This window comes from Vombatus ursinus, unplaced genomic scaffold (genome assembly GCF_900497805.2).
Source record: "Vombatus ursinus unplaced genomic scaffold, bare-nosed wombat genome assembly UNPS02014778.1, whole genome shotgun sequence".
Taxonomy (NCBI): domain Eukaryota; kingdom Metazoa; phylum Chordata; class Mammalia; order Diprotodontia; family Vombatidae; genus Vombatus; species Vombatus ursinus.
In genome coordinates this window covers 15663667-15689633 of record NW_020954556.1, presented here as the reverse complement: position 1 = coordinate 15689633, position 25967 = coordinate 15663667, and the positions used below count along the sequence as shown (strand labels likewise).

At 43.1% G+C, this 25967-nt stretch overlaps 1 protein-coding gene across 2 annotated transcripts; it reads right to left on the bottom strand.

Moving 5' to 3' along the window:
* Nucleotides 1–3965: 3965 nt before the first annotated feature.
* Nucleotides 3966–19945, bottom strand: RNF122 (ring finger protein 122). 2 transcript variants are annotated; one of them, XM_027865632.1, is made up of 6 exons: nt 19475–19945; nt 12761–12917; nt 8885–8930; nt 7838–7879; nt 5921–6003; nt 3966–5303 (listed from the first exon to the last, which is right to left on the bottom strand). In XM_027865632.1, the coding sequence occupies exons 1-6, from the start codon at nt 19482–19484 to the stop codon at nt 5189–5191; spliced, it is 453 nt and encodes a 150-aa protein (XP_027721433.1). In that variant the 5' UTR covers nt 19485–19945; the 3' UTR covers nt 3966–5188. The 2 variants fall into 2 exon arrangements, with proteins under 2 accessions (XP_027721433.1, XP_027721434.1); XM_027865633.1 differs by having other exon boundaries at nt 5921–6000.
* Between the last annotated feature and the right edge of the window lie 6022 nt (nt 19946–25967).

The following is a 25967-nucleotide window of genomic DNA, read 5'->3' as shown; positions in this document are numbered from 1 at the left end:
AATCACTTTACTAATCTGTGCCTGTTTCCTTATCTGTGGCTGTCCTACAAACCTTATCTTAGCCTTTCTCTGGGGAATTGGAAAAATTAATAACAATTCTTTATATTTACAGGTTTTAGTGTGAGCACATATATCCTCTCTCTAAGAGACACAGAGCAAATTTCATTAGTTTCGCTTTAGGATGAGGAAACTGAGGGAGTTAGGTGTTACAATGGATAAAGGGCTGGACCTGAAGTTAGGCAGACTGAAGTCACATTTATTAGTTTGTGTGACCTTGGGCATGCCATTTAACATCTGTCTGCCTCAGTTTCCTCAACTGTAAAATAGAGATAATAATAAGCACCTACCTCACAGGATTGTTGTGAGAGTCAAATGAAATATTTGTAAAACATTTAGCACAGTACCTGGCACATAGTAGGTGCATAATAAATGCTTATTCCCATCTTTTTCTCTCCAGCATTTAAAAAAAAAACCCTTATTTTAAATGAACAAACTTTGTTTTTCTCTCTCACTTCTTCCTATTGAGAAAAAGAAAAAAAAAGCAAAATCATTTTAATCAATATGCACAATCAAGCAAAAAAAAAAATCTTGTATTAGCCCAAGTTGTATGTCTCATTTTACATTATTGGTCCTTTGGAATCATGGATTGTCATTGAAATTGATCATAGGTCTTAAGCTTAAGTTGTTTGTCTTTGCAACGTTGTTGTCATTCTACATTGTTCTGATTCTGTTCACTTCCCTGGTGTCAGTTGATACAAGTCTTCCGAGGTTTCTCTGAAAGGATCCCTTTTGTTTCCTTTCAGTTCTGTTTCATACTGTAGTCCTCTATGTATTTAATGCTCCATCTAAACTGGACTATTCTCTATCCTCTCCCATTTCTCCTCCGCCTCCCAGCATATATCCTGTGTTCAAAACGCTCTCCCTGTGTTCATGTTTTCTCCTGGTTATTTGTTGAATTCCTACTCTCACCTTTAAAGCACCTATCTTCCTGATCCATTTTCCCCTTGAACTTCATATAACTCTTTTTCCCTGTTGCTTTCTAATGCACTTGTCAATAAGCAGCATGGTATGGAGGCTAGAGGGCTGTGCTTGGAGTCAGAAAGACCTGCTGCTGACATGCACTAGCTGTGTGACCCAAGACAAGTCACTTAGCTTCTCAGTTCTAGATCAGCTGCAGATCTGCATGAGGAGGAGGGAAGTTTATATACTGAGGAAGTGAGGGGGGATTTCTACACACAGAGTTCCCAGCACAGAGGAAATCACAGTTCCGTATCAGATAGCAGTGTGCTGGTAAAGGTTTAACAACCAGCTCTCCAAAAAAAAAAAAGTTCCCATGACACAGTTTTAAGTTTAATCTGCATTTTTAACAGTTTTTCTATCACTTTCTTCAGTCTATACAATCCATAAAACATTAAATCAAGCTGTCATTTGTAGCATTTGCTGCTTTCAAAAGTATAAATGCTCCTACTGGAAATTTAACAATAGGCTCTCCTGAGTCTTTTACAGCCATCTCCAGCACAATCCTGGTACCAAAGAAAAAAAGGCACATATTATGTAATATTTTATTTGTCTGTATATATCTTCCTTATACACTATAAGCTTGATGAGGGCAGAGAATTGGATCTTATTTTATCTCCCCCAGCTCAGAGAATAGGTGCTTACTAACTGTGAATTTGGAGGATTGACAGGAGGAGTTCTTGATCAATTGACTGAGCTTAACCACAGTGGTGTGGCCTTTGAAATTTTTAATCTTATCTTCTGATAGATGGTATGGAAATACTTAGGCCTCCTGGAGGCTGTCTCAGTATGAATTGGTTGCCTCCAGTGGGATCCCTTTGGCTGACTTATAAAAAGAAGTCTTCAATGGTAGACACAGTCCTTTTTATCCCTTTTCCTTTTTTTTCCCCTCCTTTCCTAGGACAGATCAAAGCATGACTGAGTCTTGGTTACAAAAATGGCCCCTTAGGGCAGAGACACAAGGAAACTTGGTGTATGTGATCATGCTCTGCCCCCCAACCCAGGAGAGTGCAACTAGGTGGTATAGTGAATAGTGCAAGTTGGACTTGGAGTTAGAAAGCCCTGAGTTCAAATCCTGCTTCAGACACTTACTGTGTAATGCTGGCCAAGTCATTTAACCTCTATCATTCTCCATTTTTTCCTTCTTCTGTAAAATGGGGATAATTGTCACAGGGTTGTTGTGAGGATCAAATGAGATAACATAAAGAGCTTTGCAACCTTTAAAGTGCTAAATAAATGTTAGCCATTATTATTCCAAAGCCTTGGTCCCAGTCTTGGGGAGGCTGTGGCATAGGCATCTTGGAGAGGGAGAACATTGGGGTCTGAGTGGGGAAGAGCTCCAGATCCATCCCCCCTCTCCCTCTTTCTTTCTCTCCCCCCCATTCCCTTTCCCTCTCTCCCTCCCCACCCCACCCTCAACAGCTCCAGTCCTTATTGCTTCCCTTTTTCTTACCAAGGTGTTAGGCTTAAAAATTCAGTTGGAATCAGGAAAGGTTTTGCAAATGAGATGACCCCTGAGTTGAGCTTAACAAAAGATATTAGGGGTTCTAAGAAGCAGAGTTGAGGAAGTAATGCATTCCAGGCATGAGGGAAGGACAGCCTGTTCAAAGGCATGAGGACTGATTTATAATACTGTTTGTGAAACAGCAAATGGGCCACTTTTGCCATCCTAGTGATAAAAGGGAATTTTCTGTGGCTCTTCCAGCCTTAGGAGTTATACCAGTTGCAAGCCCAAGTCTGAAAGTTTGATGAGTGAGACTATTACTGAGAAAAAGGGTATTCCTGGGCAGTACCAGACTCTTGTAGAGAAATTACAAGTGAGAACCCCCCTAAATGAGCAGAGCAGTTTTCTAAACCATAATTTGGGGAAGCAAAAAAAAACCCCTGAAATTTGCCCACTGAAATTATGAATTTGGGTTATTTGAATAGTGCAGGTCTGAGGGGATGGGGAATAACACCCATCTCTCTCAAAACCCCATTTGTTTCCTTTCAGAGGGTAGTATGAATGCTAATAGTGCTATGATAAGGACTCACTGGAACAGGAGGTATTAACCTCCTTAGAAACTTCCAAGTTCTTTTCTTTTCTGAAGAATTCAAACTATAGGGTAGTGCTCATTCTGGAGGACCTTAGATTTTGAGCTGGAAGGGACCTTAGAGGTCATCTAATCCAATGCCCTTATTTTGCAAATGAGGAAACTGAGGCCTCTAGAAGATTACATAGGTTTAAAAAAAAAAAAGGATTTGAACCTATGTCTTCTGACTACAAAACCAGTGAGTTCCTCACTGTACCACCCTGCTTCTGGACTTTTGAATCCTAGGGAAAGTCAGGACTTACTAGCAAAGAAAAATTATTTCTGGGCCATTCTGAGTCCTTTATTTTATTTTTGCATTTTCGGTAAGGTGGAGGAAAGATCATCCTGTCTCCGTTGTAACCTTGAGTGATTACATAGCATCTAGAAACTCTTCTTCCCCACATCTGTGGTGACCTAGACATGAGCTATATTCTGATGTCTTCCACAACTTGAGTGGAAGTAATTTGGGGCCTGTCCCCCAAGATGGACTCTGTTGGTGACTGTCCAGGTCTTGAGGGGCTGGGACCATAGATAGTGGAATGAATTGATCAGAGCAGTTAAGTGACTTGCCCAAATTACAGTAAGTGATAGAATTCACACTAGATTTTTCTGACTTCCAAATCCAATGTTCTTCTCTAGGACAAGGCAATATAGATGGATCTTTCATGTCTATGAATTCTTATTGGATGTTGGTGACAATCTCGTTCTAGTGTACACAGGTGACCCTAGTGCTAATAGCATAATTTCTTTTATGAAGACAGCTTTAAGATGAAGGGGTGCTTCTGTCTTTCCTTAATTATCATCAGAGGAGTTACAATTCTGGCTCCTCCCAATGGGCTCTGACCACACCTACAGAAACAACAGAGTTAGACAATCTGCTTTTATTTTTTTATTTTTTTTACATACACCCTTCTTCCCACCCCCCACCCACTATGGGGAGAAATGGGACTCCCCAAGTGTCCCATGTACAGAGCCTGAGACGGTGAGGAGACTAAGGTATAAAAATACTATTTACAAAGGAGAAAAGGGCATCTGGTCCCACCAAGGTTTCTAGACTCCTCCCCTCCTCAGCACTGCACCCCCGTACCCCTTTTTCCCTTTCAGGAAACACCAACTTTCATCTGTCCCCAGGGAAATCACCTTGGTTGTAGTAAATGCATCTTCTGTTGGCAGATGCACCAAACCCTTCAGGACCCAGGAGGGTGGGAAAAGGAGCTCTAGGAGTAACTAAGGGAAGTGGGGAAAAGGGCAGGTTAAGAAGCTGGTGGCACCACAGATCCCAGCTCTGGGCAGGGTGCTTGCTCCTACATTTTGTCAGTTCAGCCAGCCAGCTGCTGTTTCTGAAGGTCCAATGTAAACATTAACTTTAAAAAAAAAATATGGAGGTAGCCTACTGGCCCTCCACCATCTCTGCCATAGGCAGAACTCCCCTTTTATCTACCACCCCCCCATCCCCACCTCCCAACCTGGGCCTTACTCCTTCTATCCCTTCTTTCATCCAGACACCTGCTTGAAGGTAAGTGGGGAAAGAGGGAGGGAGAATTAACAATAGGGGGACAGGGTCTGCTTTATCCCTTCCTCCCCATTGCTTGTTTCTGCCCTCCTTCCCCATACACACATCAGGGAGCAACAGTGAGAATCTAATGAAGTTTCTGCCTGGGTGGGGTGAGTGACTTGCCTAGTCCTGGTCACCCTGAAGAGTAATGGGCCTTGATTTCCCTGATAGCCCCTGATCCTTTTTAGCTCAGACTCATACCTTTCATTGTGTCAGGAGATGCCTAATTTCTCTACAGCCAGGGACAAAGCAGAAGGTCTGGTACCACAACCCAGCAGCCCTGACCTGTGAGTGACACCTACAAGGTAGAGGAGCAGGGAAGGAGATGTCAAAAGTACTGTAGAGGGGAGAGAGGAGGAGGAGGAGGAGACTCTGGACTTTGCCCCCTCTTAAGGAAGGGCAAGGACCAGCTTGCCTGTTCTCTTTCTAGCTAAAGGGATAGCCTCCAAGGAGCACCTGCCACACTGTGGGCCATGCAGTTTTAAGAATCGACCAGGCAGGCACTTGGCATTTAAATGTCCGAGTCCTAGGGAAAAGTTTGTATTCAGACCAGTTCATCCAGGAGAGTGCCAATACTCTGAGTGGCCTCTGGGGGGCCAGCAATGGGTTTATTGCACATGGGACAGACACAACGGACTTCCAGCCACTTCACCAGACACCTGCAGGTAGAGACACAGGTTTATTTCACTGCTTAGCTTAGGAACTTCCACCCTCATCCCACCATTCCTCTTTCCTGCTACCACCCTCCTCTCTACCTGGCCCAGCCTCCCAGCATCGCCCTGCAAAATATCCAGCAAAAAATATTAATTATTGTTATTTATTAACATTTCTGTTGTCCTTTAAGGTTTCCAAAGTACTTTCCCTGCAAGGGACCTGTGAAATAGGTAGCTCCTGGATTATACCTATTACACAGAATACAAGTATTTATTTGACTTGCCAAGGGTCACACAGATAGTAAGTGGCAGAGCTAGGGTTCGAACCCATGTCTCCTGACTCCATGTCATAACACTGTGGATGTATCAGAACACTAGCCCTAGTCCTTCTGGTCCCTCCCCACCATCAGGACTGCCTGGCATGGCAGTGATCCCAGACCAGGCAGAGGCCTGCTGGAGGCAGGGCCAAGAGCACTGTAGGAGAAACAGGTTTCCTCATTGTCTTCCATCCTCCATCTCAGTGGGGAGGAAAATAGGGGGTTGCTTGGGAAGCACTATGTCTATCTTGGCTAAATAGGCACCCCCCCCACATACCCTCAGAGGTCCCCATAGTGATGACTCACTTCCTGTGGAAAGCGTGTTGACAAGGTAGCACACCAAGCTCATCTTTCCCCTTGAAGTCTTCTAGGCAGACAGCACAAGTCTGCTGTGGACAGAGGGGGAGAGAAGAATGTGAATTTTAAGATTCCGCTCAGCCCAAACTTAGAGCATTTTATTCCCTGCTCCACCACCTGCACCCTACCCTCAACTAGGAAACTACTGAACTTACCCTGGAAGGATAAGAGGCCAGATGTATAGCCTAAGGACATATTAGTCTCCCCTTTTGGAAGAATACACCTTTACCCTTTGGAGTTTAAGACTTATCTGTGAACTTAGGATCACAGGTTTCAGAGCCTGAATAGACCTTGGGGACTATTTAACCTAACCCTCTCATTTTACATGTGAGGAAACTGAGGCCAAGGGAGAAGATATTTGCTCACTGCTAGTACAAAATAGAACTCACTGAGAAGAGAGAATGGGGTGAGGGGAAGTCCTGTCTGTTCAGCCATCTGTCTAGTTACACCTCCTACTCCCTGAAGAACTCTGTGTGTATATTGTTTATAGACACACAGATCATTCATCTTTCCTCTACCACCGCCCACCCTCCAAGGGGAAAAAAAATGGTCAAAAGAGAATGTTTCAGCAAACTATGAACTTCTTCAGAGTGACTTAAAGTGGGTAAACAGATGGATTGATTTGGAAACAGTAAATTAGAGTCAATAGCATGTGTGCATATGCAATAGATACAGGAATAACCTGGCCTATGGTTATTGGTGAGATGGAGCAGAAAAGAGACAGAAATGGGTTAGCCAGGGGAGAACATCTAAGGTAAGGGATCAGATGGAGAGAAGGACTGATCTAAGGGAAAGGGTAGGGGAGGGAGCAAGAATTGTCATGTTGGGTTTGATCCATGGTCACAGATTTACAGCTGGAAGGGGGGGGTAGAGGTCATTTAGTCTAACTTCCTCATTTTATAGATGAGGAAAATGAGCCCCAGAGAACTGAAATAACATGCCCAGAATTACATACATAGTGATAAATAGTGATTTGGGATTCAAACCCAGGCCTCTGACTCCAGATCTTTCTGCTATATCATGTTCTAGCTCAGTATTCTACTAAAAAAAAAAAAAAAAAACAAACCTCCAAGGATGTGGCACAGCTAAGACTGACTTAAACCTTAAAGATAAGGTATATAGATAGCCCAGCTTTTTTTGTAGCTATTAATGGCTCTGTTATCCTTAAATCTGCTGAAAAACAAACAAAAAACCCTTTTAGAATTAATATCTATTTCCAACTTTATCATGTAATGAGTTTTATAAATTTACCTACTGTTTTGAACTAGGCAGAAGCTACTAGACTGTAAGCTCCCTGAGGTCAGAGACTGTCTTATCTAAACTATATCACTCTCAGCACATTGCACTGTATGTAAAGTAGAAAATAGAATGTAAACTCTTTGAAGAAAGACACTATTTCACTTTGGCCTTTGTACTTGGCCTTGCATATGGCAGTTACTAAATATGTTATTTGTTGAGTTGAACAAATGTTTGTTGAATAAATGAAGGAATGTCTCCACTCAAGTCCTACTCTGATGCTTCCATGATGGTGTGAAAGTGACTGTGTTCTCTAAGGCTATGCCAAATGGAGCACAAAAGACTGGCAGTTTCTACCAAGTTAGAAAGGGGAGCTTGGTGATGGACCATTCCAGTTAAATGGAGAAAGACTGATCACCAGAAAACTAGTCATCAGGTGATGAATGACTTTTTTCCCCATCAGAACAATTCATGAAACTAGGCATGTTCAGTCATTTTTCAGTCACGTCCAACTCTTTGTGACCCCATTTGGGGTTTTCTTGGTAACGATACTGGAAGGGTTTGCCATTCCCTTCTCCCACTCATTTTACAGATGAGGAAACTGAGGCCTCCCCTTCCCAATACACTCACCCCATATAAATGTAACTTCTTGGCATCACCTTTTAGCACCACCTGAAAGGAAGAAAAGAACTGTTAGGTCTGGCTTTTAAAACCCTTCATAACCTGGGCCCTTTTCTAGTCTTCTTCCATTTCTCTCCTCCCTGAGAATACTCTCCAGTGATGATGTGGTAACCTCCTTGCTGTTCTGTGAACATGACACTCCATCTTCCAAAATTGGTCTTTTCACAGACAGTCTCCCAGGCATGGAATGCCCTCCCCCCTCATTTTGGTCTCCTGGCTGAGACTTGGCTCATATCCTACCTACTGCAAAAGCCCTCTCCCAATCCTGTTCCCCTGCCCCTATTCTAGTACCTTTCCTCTGAGATGATCTCCCCTTTACACTCTATGTATTGTTTGCACACAGCTGTTTGATGTTGTCTTCCCATTAGAACATGAGCTCTTTCAGGGCACAGACTGTGTTTGCCTTTATTTGTATCCCAAGCACTTAACATAGTGCCTGAACACATAGTAGGGTGCATAATAAATGCTTGTTGATGATGAAATCACAGGGTTCCATGAAGATACAGATGGGGAAAGTGGTCCTCTGAAAGGGGCTGTGCTCCCAGACAGTAGAATCCCTTTGCCTCTCCCTCTCATCAACAGGTAATGGCTTCAGTTCCAAGGTTCTCATGTCTGGGGCAGATGGAAATGGCTAAAGGGGAATTTCACCTCCAGGGTACACCAAGGCTGCCTAAGAGCAAGCCATAAGTGTGATAGACTGTGGAGATTTCAAGTTTTGTCCATAGGATTCTTGACCTAAATCTGAAAGGGATGTTAGAGGCTATTTCATCTAAGCCTCTCATTTTACAGGTAAGGAAACTGAGGTCTAGGGAGGTTAAGTGACCTGTCCACAGTCACACAGGAAATCAGCATCAAAGGTAGGATTTGAATCCAAGTCCTTTGCCTCCAGAGTCTGCCTCCTTTTATGTTCACTTTGGGTACTAATCTTATAAGCAAAAGTGATGTGAGGACAAAGGTTTTGGGGCGTATGCATGTTGTAGAGAAAGCTCATATTACCTCTTTATATCCGTACCGCTCACTCTGTGCCTGGTGCCTGAGTTTGCTGGGGAAAGAAAGAAACAGGGGAGGGAGAGAGTTACTAGGTTATCTAGCGGTTATTTATCTGGTGATTCCTAAGGAAGCAGAGTCAGTTTTCCACTCCCACAACTGCTCAAACTGTTGAAGAGGCCCAGGACAAGGATAAGGGGGGAACTCAGCAAGGCAGGAGTGAGGAGGGGAAGATGGTAGAAGGCATGGCAAAGCCCACTCTGCCAGCCAAAGTTGGGAGGGACGGGAAATGCAATCAGCCAGCCAACAGCCACAGTACTTCCACCAGGTAGTTTGAGAGGCTGTGGGAAGCCCTGGCTACCTGCAGCTTGTTAGACCCCCAGTCTCAGGATTTGAGGATTGGCTCTTTCAGTACGCATCTTTCATTTGTCTTTTGCTCTGTGAAAGTTTGGGCTCAAGGCAACTGTTAGAGCCCCTCTAGCCCTTACCCTCTGCTGCCACTAGGGGAGAACAGGATAAATCCTACCTCTCAGAATGTGGGGGAGGTTGCTTGCTGGCTGGAATGGAAGGAAGCAGGCTCTACTCTGGGAAGGGTTCAGCTAGGGGACGGCGAGGGGGAAGGACAGGATGAACGAGGGCAGCAGGGTACCAAACTGGGAATGTAGTGCCAGCAGCTTTGGGCAGGTGGCCCTCTCAGCTGTCGGATGAGCACGGCATCTAAAAATACCTCTGGTTTCAATGGGACCATTTAAAAATACAGTCAGCAGGCTCCTCTCCTCCCACAGAAACAATAAGGCCGGTCCCCCACCCCCATAATTGTCCCCTTCCTGCCACTTCCTGCCTTGATGTCCCCCTCATCCTGCTTGGGGAGCAGAGGCAGGCAGGCCCTCAGGGAAGCCAGAAGAATGAGCCAGGGAAAGAAAGGGAAGAAGGGGAACCAGAGAAGGACTTCTTGTGTGTTGATGAGCTCATCAGTTTAGGGGTAGGCGGTCATGGTCCCATTTTGGCTGAGAAGGAAGCTGAGAAGCTGGAAAGGAAGTGGCTTCTATGCCTAGTCTCTTTCTATATATAGACATAGAAACACATAAAGTACCACTCTCTCTCCCGTACACACATATATATACACATACGCACAAGCCACCATTCTCCCACACATATACAAAGAGACACATAAAATACCACAGTCATACAGACACAATCTCTCCATCTCTCCATTTCTCCCCCACTCCCTCTCTCCCTTCTCCTTCTCTTTTTCTTCCCCCCTCTCCCTTCCTTCTCTCTGCCTGTCTCTGTTCTTCTTTCTGTCTGTCTGTCTGTCTCTCTCACACACAGACCCCAGAACCACCCAACACCAATGGCAGCTATGCTGTCAGGGGAACAGGGATGAGCATTTGGGAAGGTTGCTGCTTCAGGGACAGGTGGTATTAATGTCACTGAGGACTGGGCAGGTTTTGGCGTCCTGTGGCTAGTCAGCTGTTCTTTTACATTTAGCCAAAGCAGTAAATGGTGAAGACAAATGCCAGCGACACATGGTTCTCCCAGGCTCCCCTCTGTGCCTTGTTAATGCCAACCCTCAGTCACAGGCCTGCCTAAGGCACTGCTGGGTACTCCTGGGTCCTTCAAGCCCATCTTCCACCCAAACCAACTACTCCACTGCCTCATGAGGGGAGAGGGTTTAGGGAGGAGATGGGAAAGGGAAAGAAGAGGATTATAGGATTTGGCGGATAAAAAAAAGTCTCTCCAGCATCAAAGAGCCAAAGCTAGAAGGAACCTTGGCGGTCATAGGTCAACTGCCTCATTTTGCAGTTGAGGAAACCAAAGCCCAAGAAGATCAAGTGACTTGCACTTAATTACTTATTACCAGAGGTGATAAGTAGTCAGAGACAGGATTTGAACTTGGGCCTTGAGTCCAAATGCAGCACTCAGTCCCCTACATCACACTACCACTTTCTCTTAGAAATCTTCTAGTCTAAACCCTTCATTTGAGAGGATGAAACCAAGGCCCAGGGCAGAAGTATGACTCCCAGGGTCTCCCATTTTAGATAGTGTCAGAGCCAGGCCTATAACACAAATCTCTTGACTCCCTAGGCTAATGTTCTTTCCAGGATATTGTGCCAGTGGCTCCATTCTCTAGTCTACCCTACTAGTTACAGTTCAGAGTGGGGGTGGGGTGGGAGGCAGAAGCATGAACAGAGTTGGTTTTCACAGAGTCCACTAGGCCCCATGATAAATAAATCATCTGTGGTATTTCTCTAGCTCGTCTCTCTCTCTCTCTGGGGACTTCCCTGAGATGATCTTTCCTCCTCAGAATGCTCGTAGTTAGGAGGTGGGCAGCAGAGCAGGGTGTTCCTATCTCTTTTTTACAGAGACAAACTGTGGGTTGGGACAGAAAAAGAGCCACTTGTGAAGAAGTAAGACAGATGTTATTCTTTCTTTTTTCTTCTTCAGTCTCCCCCTCCCAAATGACTGGGATCAAATAAATAGTACAAGAGGAAAGAAGAAACCACTGTCTTGACCTGGATTGTTGTCCTGGTTTGAGTACTTAACTAGCTGTGTGACCCAGGACAAGTCAATTTTCCTTTCTGGACCTTTCTCTTCCTCTGCACTTTGAGAGGGGCTGGACAAAATGATTTCCAAGGTACCTTCCATCTCTATGATTTCATGATCTTGTCTGCAGAAACCCTAAACTAGAAAATTTCAGGCTTAGGGACATGCATGTGAAAAGTTACAAGTTAAGAGGATGGCAAAGAAGTAATGTCAGATCTGTGGCAGATAGTACAGGCTGCAAGGATACTTCCTCTCTCTCTCTCTGTCTCTCTCTCTCGGTCAGTGACTTATGTACCTTTCTCAGCAGCCTCTTCCATCTGAGGTGTCCAAAAGCCTATTTAGGAATCTAAATTCATAGAATTTAGGGGCAGAAGGAATTTTAGCAATTGCCTGGGCCAAATCCCTCAATAGAGATGAAGAAATAGGTATATGGAAATTAAATAATTTTACAAAATGTCAGCTAGTAACGGAACTGGAATTCAAACCCAGGTCTCAAATACTAAATTTGCATGTGTCCACTACTTCTTAGCTATCCTGGGTCCTTAGTCTCTTCTTCTGCAGTTCTTATCTTACTGCCCCTCCTATCTTTCCCAGTGCCCATGACTTCTCTGGAGCATCTGAGTAGAGACTGGCTTCAATCCCAGCAGGCAGCACACATGCTTTGTTCTGATGTCCATCCCCATGTGCAGGTTATTCCTAGAGAAGACCCTTTGAGAAACTAGGTATGGTCTCTCCCTCCAATCCTACAGCTCAATGAAAAGGGATTCCTGGGCCTCTGGGTCCTGACAACCTCACATGCTCTCCTGGTTCCTAGAGCAATAGGAAACAAGTGGTGTTCTTGGTTTTTCTCTCAAAAATAAGGGCTCGGAAGGAGGCATAAACAAGATGCTCCCCAGACATCTTCCTGCTAAAATTAGCCCCTGGACCAATGGTGAAAGGGAAGGGATTTCTCAGGAGTACAGGGGGAGGTACCATTGGTGTGACTAATGCCCATCTGCCTCCTGTCACCCTCTGAGGGAATGGGAGGAGGGAAAAGGGAGATGGGTATTTCTTAGGGTGTCATTAACATCATCACAACAAGCCAGAGTCTGGTACCCCTAGAACAATAACCCAGGAGTCAGGAAGCAGACAAGCTGTGGTGTGACCTCCTGAACCCCCTGAAATAACGTGACAGGGCCAGGTAAGCAGAGCAAGAGAGGTCGAAGAAACTACAGATGACAGAACAGGCGAAGCCTCAGCATCAGGGAAACACACATAGCCCAAGTCCCTGAATCTTGAAGAGGGGCTTCCCCAAGCCCTCCAATGAAACTGCCTTCTCCTATTCTTTACTCCACTCACCTGATAAAGTAGCAGCAGAAGATGAGGCTGAGCACAAAGACAAAGATGCCTGTGCCAAAGATGACCATGTAGATGTTGAGGGGAAGGTCCTGGAAACTGATGGGGGGCATTGTGCACGACCTGTTGTTGTAGATCAATCCCAGGCCACAGGCACATCCTGGAAAGAGAGAATGAGATAATGTCATAGTTGGAACTTAAAGAGCATGACCATAGAATTCATGGGACTCAGTGGTACCCTTGGCAGGCAGAGAGAAGCAGGGGAATCTCCAGTCAGGATCAAAGGAGGTAAGAAATATGTAAAGCAATGGCAAACCTATATACATATTAGTTATTACCATTATTAGATTGTTCTCTTGGCTAGCTGGTCCGGCCAAAGGTTGGTTAGAAAAGGATGTTGAAGCTATCTGACTGAATGGATCTGGGGCAGCTAGGTGGTGCAGTGGATAGAGTGCTGACCCTAGAGTCAGGAGGACCTGAATTCAAATCTGGCCTCAGACACTTACTAGCCATGGGATCCTAGGCAAGTCACTTAACCTTCTTGGCCTCAGTTTCCTCATCTGTAAAATGAACTGGAGAAGGAATTGGCAAACCACTCCAGTATCTTTGCCAAGAAAACTCCAGATGAAGGCACAAAGAGTGGGACAGGCCTGAAAATGACTGAACAACAGACTTGATGGATAGCCTGGATTGGCTCTTCACTTTGTTACAGCAGGTGGTATAATAGAAGAATATGGAGTATGGAATAAAAAAGAGACTAGGGTTCTTAACATGGGGTTTGTGGACAGATCTGTGCATAGATTTCAAGGAGTCCACAAATTTGGATGGGAAAAAAATCTTTTCACTAACCTCTAACTGCAGTTTACCATTTCTTTCATTGTGAACATAGGCAACAAATAATATTCTTAGGGGTCTATAGTATTCACCAAACTGTCAAAGGGTTCACAACCCTCAAAAGTTAAGAAGCCTTGATCTAGTCCAATTCATAACTGGAAAGAACCCCATCTATGAAACACCCCAAAGCAGACATTGAGCCTTTGCCCAAAGACCTCCAGGGTAGGGGAACCCACAACCTCCCAAAGGAGCCCATTTCTACTTTTGGATAACTCTTACCATTACTCAGTTGAACAACAAGCATTAATTCCAAGTCTATTATATGTCAGACACTGGTAAATTCTGGGGCTACAAAGAAAAGCAAAAGAAAATCCCTACTGTCAAGGAACTCTCAGTTTAATGGGGGGAAAGGAAACAAGAATTTATTAACAGCCTGCTGTGTGCTAGGTGCTTTACAAATGTTATCTCATTTGATCCCAATAACAACCCTGGGAGGCAATTGCTATACTTTTATTATACAGTTGAGGAAACTGAGACAGGCAGAGGTTAAATGACTTTCCAAGGGTCACACTACTTGTAAGTGTGTGAAGCTGTATTTGAACTTGGGTCATCCTGCCTCCAGGTCCAGAATTCTACTCACTAAGCCACCTACCCTCCCCTAGGTGGGAAGATACTGGACAACTATGTCTAAACAAGATATATAGAGGATAAATCATAAATAATCACAGAGGGAAGGTCCTAGCATTAAGGGGGATCAGGAAAGGCTTATTGTAGAAAGTAAGGCTTTAAGGGAGGCTTTAGCTGGGACTTGAAGGAAGCCAGGAAGTTTTTCCTTGCATTGTTTATATTGGCCTTGGTCAGAAGACCTGGGTCCAAGTCTTGGCCCTAAAACTAGCCATATGAGGAAGGCTGAGCTCTTAAACTAACCATATGACCACAGGCAAATAAAAAACTAACTGTATTACTGTGGGCAAGGTAGATCACCTCTCTGGGCTACTCAGTTTCATCCACAAAATGGAAATAATACTTGCATTATCCACCTTACAAGATTGTATGAGGAAATACTCCAGTCACCGATTGATCACTTAAGCACATTTATCCTTAACAAATCAGAATTAAAGGACTTCCAGGGACCCCTAATGAGAGCTTTCCTCCAAGATATCCCAATGCTTCCAGGAAGGATTGTAACACTGCCAGCCAGGTAAGGATAAAAAAGAAAACCAAAGCTGGTTAGATAACCCATTCCAGATCATAGACTAATTCAGGATTAGACACCAGACCACTGGGGGAATATGCATGATGAGAGTGAAGTCATAGCTATTTGGATTAACTCATGATCATCTCTTGATTTTGACTTGTATTAACTTCTTTCCACAGGTCCCCATGGACACCTGGTAAACCTTTCCTCACTCTCCCTAACGGATGGGACAGATGTCTCATACAGGGAGACAAAGGAAGAGGAAAGGTGGAGAAGCTGAAAATTTCCATCTGGGGAGGCAATTCAATTTAATTCGATAAGCATTTGTTAAGTGTCTGATATGTAGAGGCATCCTTTGCTAGGTATAATTTGGGCAGCTAGGTAGGGCAGTGGATAGAGTGCCATGCCTGGGGTTAGGAACTATCTTCCTGAGTTCAAATCTGGCCTCAGACATTTACTAGCTTCATGACCCTGGGCAAGTCACTTAACCTTGTTTGCCTCAGTTTCCTCATCAGTGAAATGACCTGGAGAAGGAAATTCCAGTATCTTTACCAGGAGTGGGACTCCCCTGAAATGACACCACCATGACAATGATGACCCAGTGGAATTGTGGCTGGAGTGAGGAAGACCTGGATTCAAATTCTACTTCAGATACTTACCAGCTGTGACCCAGGACAAGTCACTTAATCTCTCTGTGCCTCAGTTTCTTCATCTATAAAATGAGAGAGTGTGTGTGTGTGTGTGTGTGTGTGTGTGTGTATGTGTACTCACTATTCTCTAAGGTTCCTTCCAGCTCTAAATCTCAGATCCTACGTGCCAGACACTATAGGATTGTTTCTTTTGTTTTTGGAGGGGAAAAGGGTGCCAAAATTTAGACCTATTATTTCAATGAACAAAACTTCTAATGTGGAAATTCCCTTGACCACAGATAGGAAATTGGTCTGCGACTTATTTTTTGAGAATTTGCTGGGGCATTGAAGTAACTATCCCATGGTCACAAATCAGACACAGGACTTGAACCTAGCTCTTTGTGACTGCAAGATGAGCTCCCTGTTTGCTAGGTCATGCTGCCTAGTCAGGCACTGGGCTAAGACAATAAAATAAAATAATCCCTGCCTTTAAGGAGCTAATATTTGACCATTATGGCAGACATAGAAAAGCCGGTGTATTATATTGGACGAGCAAGGATCAGATGAAAAGTTCTAGGGTTTTTTGGTTTGTTGAGAGTGCCTGGTATATAAATGCTTCTTGGTGGAATGATTGAGGGGATATTCTAAGAAAAAAAGTGGCCTGCTAGCACCTGCTTTATGAGGAGAGGTTGTTGATTTTATTTCATCTCTCTGCATCTATCCCTGGCAGAGGTGAGGGGAAGCTTTCATTAGAAACCTTAGAACAACAGATACATCTTTTTTTTTATTTTTTGACCAGGCAATGGTGTTAAGTGACTCACCCAGGGTCACACAGCTAGTAAGTGTTATGTGTCTGAGGCTGCATTTGAACTCAAGTCCTCCTGAATCCAGGGTCAGTGCTCTAACCACTACGCCATCTAGTTGCCCCTAATAGATACATCTTGCTATAACACTGCTCAGGGTTCTTACAGAAATGAGGTCAACATAAAACTTATAACCAAAAGGATGAGGTCTTTTTAGTAATAACTATACTCTATTAACTGATGTCTAGGACTGACCCAAATTCTTCTCCCCCTAATAGAAGCGGAGGCAGGTAGGTCAACTGGAGGAAACAGAAACCTTATAGTTTTAGGCATAGGTTCCCAAAGTGGGCGCTGGAACGATCCAGAGGGGTGGTATTTTTTTGAAATGATGAAAATTAAAAAAAAAAACAACTGTTAAAGGGTTAAAGAAAGTAGATTTCCAGGGGTGTGCTGAGTAATTTTTTTAAAAAAGAGGTGGTAGGCTAAATAAGTTTGGGAACCTCTGTTAGAGATAGACGGGACCCCAGAGACTACATGGTTCAACTCTCCTCATTTAATAGATGAAGAAATTGAGGTCCAAGGGAGGTTAAGTTGCTTGCCCAAGGACATACAAATAATAAGAAGCCTTCAAGAATTAAGACTTTGGGACTCTGAATGCATGTATCTTTAAAGAGATAGCAAAGGTTAAGTTCAAGAGGAGAGTGGGATAGAAAGAAAGTAGAACTGACATATCATTTGGAAAAAAGACCTCTGGGAACTTAAGTCCTTTACCACTTCCTTCTCCATTGCCTACTTTTATTTATTTATTTATTTTTTTCCATTGCCTACTTTGTGAGCCAAATCCTATCATCTGCAAGAACCTTCCAACTTGTCGGTGGAGATCTTGTTTTCTTCTCCATATACCTCTCTTGGAGCATGGATAGTGAGTGGTTTGTTACTGCTTTCTAGTGGGGATAGAATCTACAGACTCAATGGCCCCAGAGTGCTTCAGTCCACCCTTATAGTTTGGAGGTGAGTTGTTCCCCTTAAGGCTGGAGTTTGGGGGATTGAGAAGAGTTTGGTGGTCAACTGTGTCTCTTCATTCAGGATCCTGCTCAGGTGTCTCTAGAAAGCCTTCTGGGATTCCACACCTGAAAGGCTCACTTTTTTGTTAGTGCACTACATCTGTTTCAATCTTTGATCCCTAACACATTCAAACCAGTATTGTCCTAACCGGTATATTCACCTGTCAGTTCCTTCAGGGCAGGCAGGGTCTATATCTTCCTCCACCCTAACTCCTAGGTGGTAAATTCCTAGAGGGAAGGGCCCACGGTCTCTCCTCCCACATTGTATCTCCTCTGCATTCAGTAGGTGCTTAAAGTTTTCTGAATTTAATTGAATGAAAACTATTGTCCAGGAACAAAGGCCTAGATGAACACTTTGTCTTCCGGGCCCAGAAAACAGGAAGTAGAGGGCCTCAGATGTTTTATACAACACAAGATGAATTACCTCATTCTGACATACACGGAGCTGGTTCCTTTGGTCATTTTAAGAACTGAGAAGTTTAAGAAGTGAACCCTTGGGAGTCCAAACCCTCAGAGGGAAATGAGGCTAAGAACTCCAGAAAGGAGACCAAAAGATCATGATTACAACAGAGTTGACTTCTTTCCCAGCAGGCTTTGTTCTGTTGAATCCCCAACTACCTATGGCTTGGAGGGGCTTTCCTAGTAGGATCCTAGAGATTTTGAGTGTCTCAGCTTCCCGAGGCAGAGCAAGAGGGGATGGTGTCATGAAGATGGGCCAAAAAGGGAGCGAAGGGAAACTGGTAAAGGCTGATCTTCTTTAGTCCGGATTTCTGGGCAGTATCTAGTGCTGCTCCATTCTTCCATCATAGTTTGCTTAATTTTCTGAGAAGTAGATTGGGATGGGGAAGAGGGAGAAGAAGAATGGAGAAGGGACACGGACACCATTCCCTCATCCTAACTTTAAAACAAAACCTTCTTGAAATCATTAATCCAAGATCTGGCAGGAACCTAAGGAAATATTCTCTTCACTAGCCACCCATCCAGCAATACTCAGAAGAATGGAAATCTGTTGGTTTTTAACCATGGTCTTTCAAGTATCAGGTAGGTGGGACAGTGAGTGGATAGGGCATTGGACTTGGAAACAGAAAGGCCTAAGTTCAAATCCAGGTTTACACAGCCATTAATTGTGACTGGGCAAGTCACTAAGCCTCAGTTTGCCTCAATTTCTTCATCTGGATAATAGCACTCACCACAGTATAGGGAAGATCAAGTGAGACAACATATTTAAAAGGTTTTGCAAACCTCAAGGAGATATATAAATGCTCTTCCTACTTTTATTTCAGCCGTTTATATTGGTCTGCTAAGAAAGCTGCTGCTTCCTTATTAAAAAGACAACCCTAGCTCTCACACTGCCTTCTAAGTTAAAACAAAACAAAACTTCATCTGCAAGGAACTTGGTGACTCTCACAGATTTGAAATGAATGATCTCAGGGGGAGCAAAGAAGCCAGGAAAAAATTACTTTGGCCCTGGGTTTAAGCTGGGGGCTCCATCCAGAAGACAACACAGAAACTATCCTTAATCTGCTTGAGGCAAACTAATGAAATGCCATACTCGTCCAAGAAGCTCGAACGATCGTTGGTAGGCATCTTCTCTAGATATTCCAAGCAGGAAGCAAGGTAGCAAAGGTGCTCCAACAAAGAAAGGGGCGAGAGTCTGTCCTACAGCAACATATGTATACTGTACATATTTTTAAATTGCCAACAAAGTTTCTTGCCAAGAACTTGAGCTCCCTCTAGGAAGAATCCCAGCCCATGCTTGGATTTAACTCTCCCGACAACCACAACAAAGGACAGTTGGAGAGCACAAAGGCAGGGGGAAGGGGACTGGGGAGGGAAGCAGGGAAACAAAGCCGGGGCTCTGCTCAGGTCGTAGACCTTCCACTCGGGCTCACATTTAGGTTGAGGTGGGCTCAGACCCTCTCATAGATCTCAGGGAAGCCAGGGATCTCCCCCGATCTCAAGGGCTGGTGGGGCAGACAGGGTTCGTCTTGCTGGGTGTATTTCTGTTCCTTCCTGTGCCCCTAGAAAACTTGGCCCAGATTTGGGGCGGGGGGAGAAAGGAGAAAGAGGAACACCCAGGAGAATCGCGGGTTTAATCTTTAATCCTTGTAACTCCCTTCAGGGTCTCTGCAGATAGGTGACTTGCGGCGCTTTCCCCTTCACCCCAATGCCCACCCCCTGCTACTCACCGTTAAGCATCAATGAAGCCCGAGCTGTAGCAACTGGCTACAGCGGAGAGAAAGCAGGCAACGGGTCGGAGTGGGGAGTAGGGGGAGCCTTTTTTTTTTCCTCGAGTACTTTCAGGGCTGAGGAAGGGGTACTTAGCGGCAGCTGCCTCCCATGAGAACCGAGTCGTCCCTCCCTCCAGTTCTGGAAGGGTTTTCGGAGTAACAAAGGAGAATGAAGAAGAAATATACAAACACAAAAAAGTCCCCAAGAGCTAAACCCAACAGTTGAAAATGCAAGAGCTGGATTCCAGCCGGAGTGGGGGTGGCAGCGAGGCAGAAGAGGGGGAGGGGGCGTCCAGCTGGCGAGCGCTTCCTCCCGCCAGCCAACAGAGCAAGGAAAGAGGCCGGCCCAGAACCTCGTTCTCTGGGATCCTGTCCCACTCTCAGGGGGCCCTGAAGCACAGCACCAGAAACTGAACTGGGGTTGCTTTCCCCTCCCACTCCTCCTAGTTCTACCCCTCCCCTATCACTCCGGGAAATCTCCGCCCCCTTCCCTTCGTCACACCCCCTTCCAGCCAATGGGATCCCACTTTCTTCCTTCTCTCCATTCCTGCCCTTCCTCTTCTCCGCTTCTATTAGCGGGCGGATCCTAATTTCTTAGGGGGAGTAGTAGTTTGCTCTCCCCCACCCCCTTCCTCATTTACCTTCTCTTGGCATCTGGGAGAGTCGGGTTTAAAGGGAAGCCGGCTGGAAGGAGGAGTGGGGGGGGGGATGGTCTCGGGCAGGGACCGCGAAGAACACAAACAATTAATGCCACATTGTGTTCCGCTGGGAGATCTGTTACTGTTTAGCATTTCTATAGTTCTCTGCTAACCCTTTTGGATGGGTTCGGAAGGCTAGTTCTCTACTAAATTTGCTTAGTCTATAAGCTAGGACCGTCCGAGTGCCCTTCTATACTGGAGCATGTTGCTGGGACCCAGGGTACACCACACTGGATATAGTTGGGGTTTTCATGGTTAGAGAGACATAAGTGGCAAAGAGAAGTGGGGGCGGGGCGAGAGGAGGAATGAGGCAAAATCACTCCTGTATTTTTCTGCTAAAAAAAAATTATTTTTCTCAATTTCCCCACCAACATAAACCAGTCTCTTCGTTCATTGAACACCATTTATTCATTCATTCAACAAACTTTTTAAAGCACCTGTTGTGTGCAGAGCACTGTGCTAAGAGCTGGAGTGAGAGGGAGATGAAATTCAGAGGCAATGTGGTATAAAGGAAAAGCACAAGAGCTTTGGAATCAATTCAATTAGATTCCACAAGCATTTATTTTATTTTTTTAAATTTATTTTTAAGTTATGGACTAAAACAACCATTTCCATAACAGTATAATTAAAAAAAGATGATTACATACCAAACTGCACATCTATTATGTTATCTATTATACCTGCTATCCATTTTAAATACATAATAAAGTTATCATGTAAATTTCTTTTTTTCTTCCCTTTCCCCTCTCCCCTAGATGCCTACCATTAGGCACAAATATGTGTGTGTGTGTGTGTGTGTATAAAATGTAAAATCCTTCTATACATACTTCTATTTATCAGTTCTTTCTCTGGATGCAGATAGCATCTTCCTTTATATGTCCTTTGTAGTTAATTTGGGTATTTATAATAGTCCAAATGACTTACTTGCTCAAAGGTGTTGTTAAAATAATATTGCTGTTGTTGTATACAGCATTCTCTTGGTTCTGTTTATTTCTCTCTTCATTATTTCATGCAAGTCTTTCTGATGGGGCAATAGGAACCCTGAAAGGAAAAGACCATGTCTTTGGCACCTGGACCCCTAAAAGCCCCTGAACTTTCCCACAAATTTCAGCAACCCTGTCCCTGGTGTTTTGCCTGAGACATCCAGCCCATCCCAGTCTACCTAGATACTCATTAAACCTTTTAACTGTCCTTTCATTGTGGCCCTACCACTTAACTCTTTTCGTTGTTTGCACCTGGCCCACCCCAGGCTACTTGCCACTCCTTAATCCCATCCAGATCTTCTCACTGTCTTTTCTTGTATATAAGTTTCAGTCTTACCCCCATTAAGTTGCACAGACTCACTAGGAATCTTGCCCACTTCTGTTGGCATCACTTTAGGGCAGATTTACTAAAACTCTTGCCTGCCTAACTGGTGTTATAATAAAATCTCATTACTCTGACTGAAAGAAGGCTTGAGTGGTCGAATTCTTTCAGGCAGACCTGCCCTGTACCTTTGCATTTTGGGGTTTCCAGCACCACAAACTGTAACATTTCCATGTTTTTCTAAGATCATTGAGCATTTATTAAAACACCTATTGTGTGTAGGGGACTATGCTAGCCTCTAGGAATAAAGACAAAAAGGAGACTGCCCTTGAAGAGTTTACATTCTTTTGGGGTAGAAGGTACCACTTGTATATAGGTAAGCAAGTACATACATACATACACACATAATAAATAAAAACTGATTTCAAGAAAGGAGGAAGCTAACAACTTGGTATAGCAGCAAAGCCTTCTTGTAAGAGCTTGAAGGGAGTAAGGAATTCCAAAAAGTATAGCTGATAGGGGAGAGTATTCCAGTTGGGGATGGGAAGGGGGAGGAGGGGAGACTGTGCAAAGTAATCTGTAAAATGAAGGGGTTGTATGAGATGGTCTCTTCTACCTCTAAATCTATGATCTATCATGATCTAATATGGAAAAAGGATTATGATTCCTGGAACCATAATCCAATCAGCACTGCCATTGTTACTGGAAGGTGTATCAATCTGCTCCCCTATGGCTCTATTAATTATTCCTGTAACTTTCCAATCCAAAATGCCTCTTCTTGTTAGATCACTTCCCTATATGCACTGCCTCTCCTATTTAGAATGTAATCTCATGGAGGGCAGGAATTGTTTTTTGGCTTTTTTATTTGTATCCCTCATCAATTATTAAGTTCTTATTATGTGCCCAGGAGATGGTAAACCAGGGGGACACTAAAAAAGGCAAGAAATAGTTCCTGCCCTCAAAGAGCATACATTCTATGGAGAAGTCAACATGTAAATAACTTGGTAGGGAATGCATTAGGAGCTGGCGGGACTGGGAAATGTCTCCTGCAGAAGGTGGGATTTGAGATGAATCTTGAAGGAAGCCAGAGAAACTAAGCTGTAGGTGAAGAGGCAGAGTGCCCTAGTCATGGAGGACAGGTAGTGCAAAGACATGGAGTCAGAAGGAGTGACATGTTAAGAACTACAGAGTGTTGAAAAAGGAATAAGAACTAAGAAGCCTGGAGAGAGGTGAAGGGGCCATGTTATAAAGAGCTTTAAAGGCTAAATGGGACTTTATATTTTATACTGGAGGTAGCAGAGAGCCATTGGAGATCACTGAGTGGGGATAATATGTTCAGACCTACATTTTAGAAAAATCACCTTGGTAACTGAATGGACAATGGATTGGAGTAGGGAGAGACCTGATTCAAGGAAGCCTGAGTTCAAATCAGGCCACAGCCCCTTACTAGTTGTATGACCTTCAGCAAGTCATAACCTCTTGTCTGCCTCAGTTTCCTCAATTGTTAAATGGGAATAACAATAGTAACTACCTCATGGGGTCATTATGAAGATTAAATGAGCTAATGTTTGTAAAGCAAGATACTATTAGAACCCCTGAAAGAGATTCCCAGGAAGAAAACTTACAGCAATATCATAGCCAAGTTTCAAAGCTCCCACGTTAAGGAGAAAATATTGTAAGCAAAAAGAAAAAAAACAAAAACAATTTACATATCTTGGACTTACAATAAGGATTACACAAGACCTAGCAGCTACTACGTTGAAGGACTGTACGTCTTGAAATACTGTATTTCACAGAGCAAAAGAGCTGGGGTTACAACCAAGGGTAATTTACCCAGCAAAGTTAAGTATAATCCTTAATGGAAAAAAAAAGGATATTTAACGAACTGAAAAACTTTAAAAGGGTATTTGTGACAAAAACAGCAGAACTTAAGGGAAAATTCAACATATAACATCCAAGAGAAATATAAAGTAAATATTAAGAACCAATTATAAGGGACTCAATAAGGTCAAATTGTTTACTTCTTATATATGAAAATATTATCAGTTCTATGACTATCATTTTTATTTGGGTAGTTTGAAAGAAAGGCTTAGTCTGAGCTGAGTACAATGGGGTGATTCTGAAAAAAAGTGTAGGGAGAGATAAAAAGGATTAGTTATCTTGTGCAAATGAGGCAAAAAGGGAAAAAAATTGATATAGAAGAAGCTAGTGGAGAGGGTGGATAGTGTTGAAACCTTACTCTCATTGGGAATGGGTTAAAGAGGGAGCAACATATATATCTAGAAGGGCATAAAAGTCTTCTAAATTCATAAAGAAATAAGAGGGCAAGGGGATAGGGTGGAGGGAGACGATAAGGGAGGGATTCTTGGAGGGGTGAGTAGGTAAGTTAAGGGGGAAAGACAGAAGTTAGAAGTAAAGCAGAGGAGTAAGGGATGGAAATAATGTGAGAACAATAGTGAGGAAAAATAGGATGGAGGAAAATATACAAATAATTATAGTTTCGAATGTGAGTGGGATGAATTTATCAATAAAAAGGAAACTGATAGATTAAAAATTTGAATTCAACAACATGTTGCTTTCAGGAAATGCTATAAAAATTACAGATACACATAAACATGAAATAAAAGTCAGGAGTAGAATTTATTACATGAAAAAAGCAGGATTAGTCATGATTTCCGACAAAGTTAAAGCTAAAATAGATTCAATCGAAAGAGAAAAATAGGGAAACTACACTATATGTCAGCCATATTATTCAATATTGTTTTAGAGTCCATTTAAAATAGCTAGACAGTATAAAATACCTGAGAGTGTACCTGCCAAACAGACACAGGAAGTATACGAATATAAATATAAAGCACTTTTTATACAACCAAAGTTAGATCTAAATAATTAAAGTAATATTTATTGTTCATGGGTAGGTAAAGCCAATGTAATAAAAAGATGACAATTTTATATAACTAATCTATTTCTGTAATGTCATTCCAATTCAATTACTAATAAATTATCTTACTGAATTAGAAAAAATAATAACAAAATTCATTTAGAAGAACAAAAGGTCAGGAACTTCAAAGGAACCAGGGGGGAAAGATGTAGAGGAAGCAGATTCTGTAGTATCAGACCTTAAACCTTGAGGCCACATGTGGCCTCCTAGGTCTTTGGATTCAACCTTCTGATCGAGTCCAAGTTTTACAGAACAAATCCTTTTGTTAAGGAAATTTGTTCTGTGAAGTTTGGATTCAGTCAAAGGGCTGCATTTGAGGACCTAGAAGGCCACATGTGATCTCGAGGCAGCAGCTTCCCTACCCCTACCTTAAAGCATATTATAAGGTGAGAGCATTGTTGAAGTGCAAAACGGATAATTTTGATTATTTCAAATTAAAATTTTCTTGTATGAATAAAACCTATGCAGCCAAGAATAGAAGGAATGTAGAAAATTGGGAAAAAAAAAAAACTTTCATAAGCAATCTCTCAGATAGAATGTGATTGGGTTGGAATATTGCTGTGGTGTAGGAAATGATGAATTGGTTGATTTATGAAAGAAGATGCTATCTACCTTCAGAGAAACAGATGACAATCATAGTATGGTCTTACATATATGTATATATGGGTATGTTTATAGATATCTATGTATATATGTATGTATGTATGTGTATATATATATATATATCCACACTTAACTGTAGCCTTCTTTGGAGGGGGAGAGGAGGGAGGGGGAAAAGTAAAGTAAAAATGCACAGCAAAGAACAAAAGGAAACCTACAAGGCGGCAAAGAAAAGCTGGACAGCTTTGAAAACAATGTTTTCCTGAAATGGAAATTCATTATTTATATTGAATCCTCTCTTATATTCCACTGTGTATATGGCAATTTTTTTCTTTTCTTATTTTGTACTTAAGTTTAAAATAAATTTTAAAAAATACTATTAGGAGACACCCTGTTTTCTGGAGTTTAGGTCCAGCAAGCAAGCTGTGCTCTGAGGTTGGCATAGCAACAATCCTTTGTGCTCACCCTCTGGATGAACTGATGGTCCCTGAGCTCAGGCATTCACCAACAGGCCCAGATGTGAAACCCTGCTATGAATGGACTTTTTGTCACTAGACAACCTTGCCTCACTGTTGCTGTTATGTCTCACTACTGTTGTTGCATTATACTGTTTAACTCTGTCTAGCCACAGATATATAAATCAAGGTTCAGTTACACTAAAGCGGGTTCCCCCACTAAGGGCACATGTATCTAATTCCCCTCTTTGCTTACAAGTCATTTCCCTCACTTTGAAAATAATTTGTTTGATTCCTGACTCTCTTATTTCTAGCCTGCTCTGTTTGGCTCTGGTCATCCACAGGTTAGAGGCTGGTTTGTTCTGATAGACCCTTCCCTCCTTCCTTCCTTCCTTCCTTCCTTCCTTCCTTCCTTCCTTCCTTCCTTCCTTCCTTCCTTCCTTCCTTCCTTC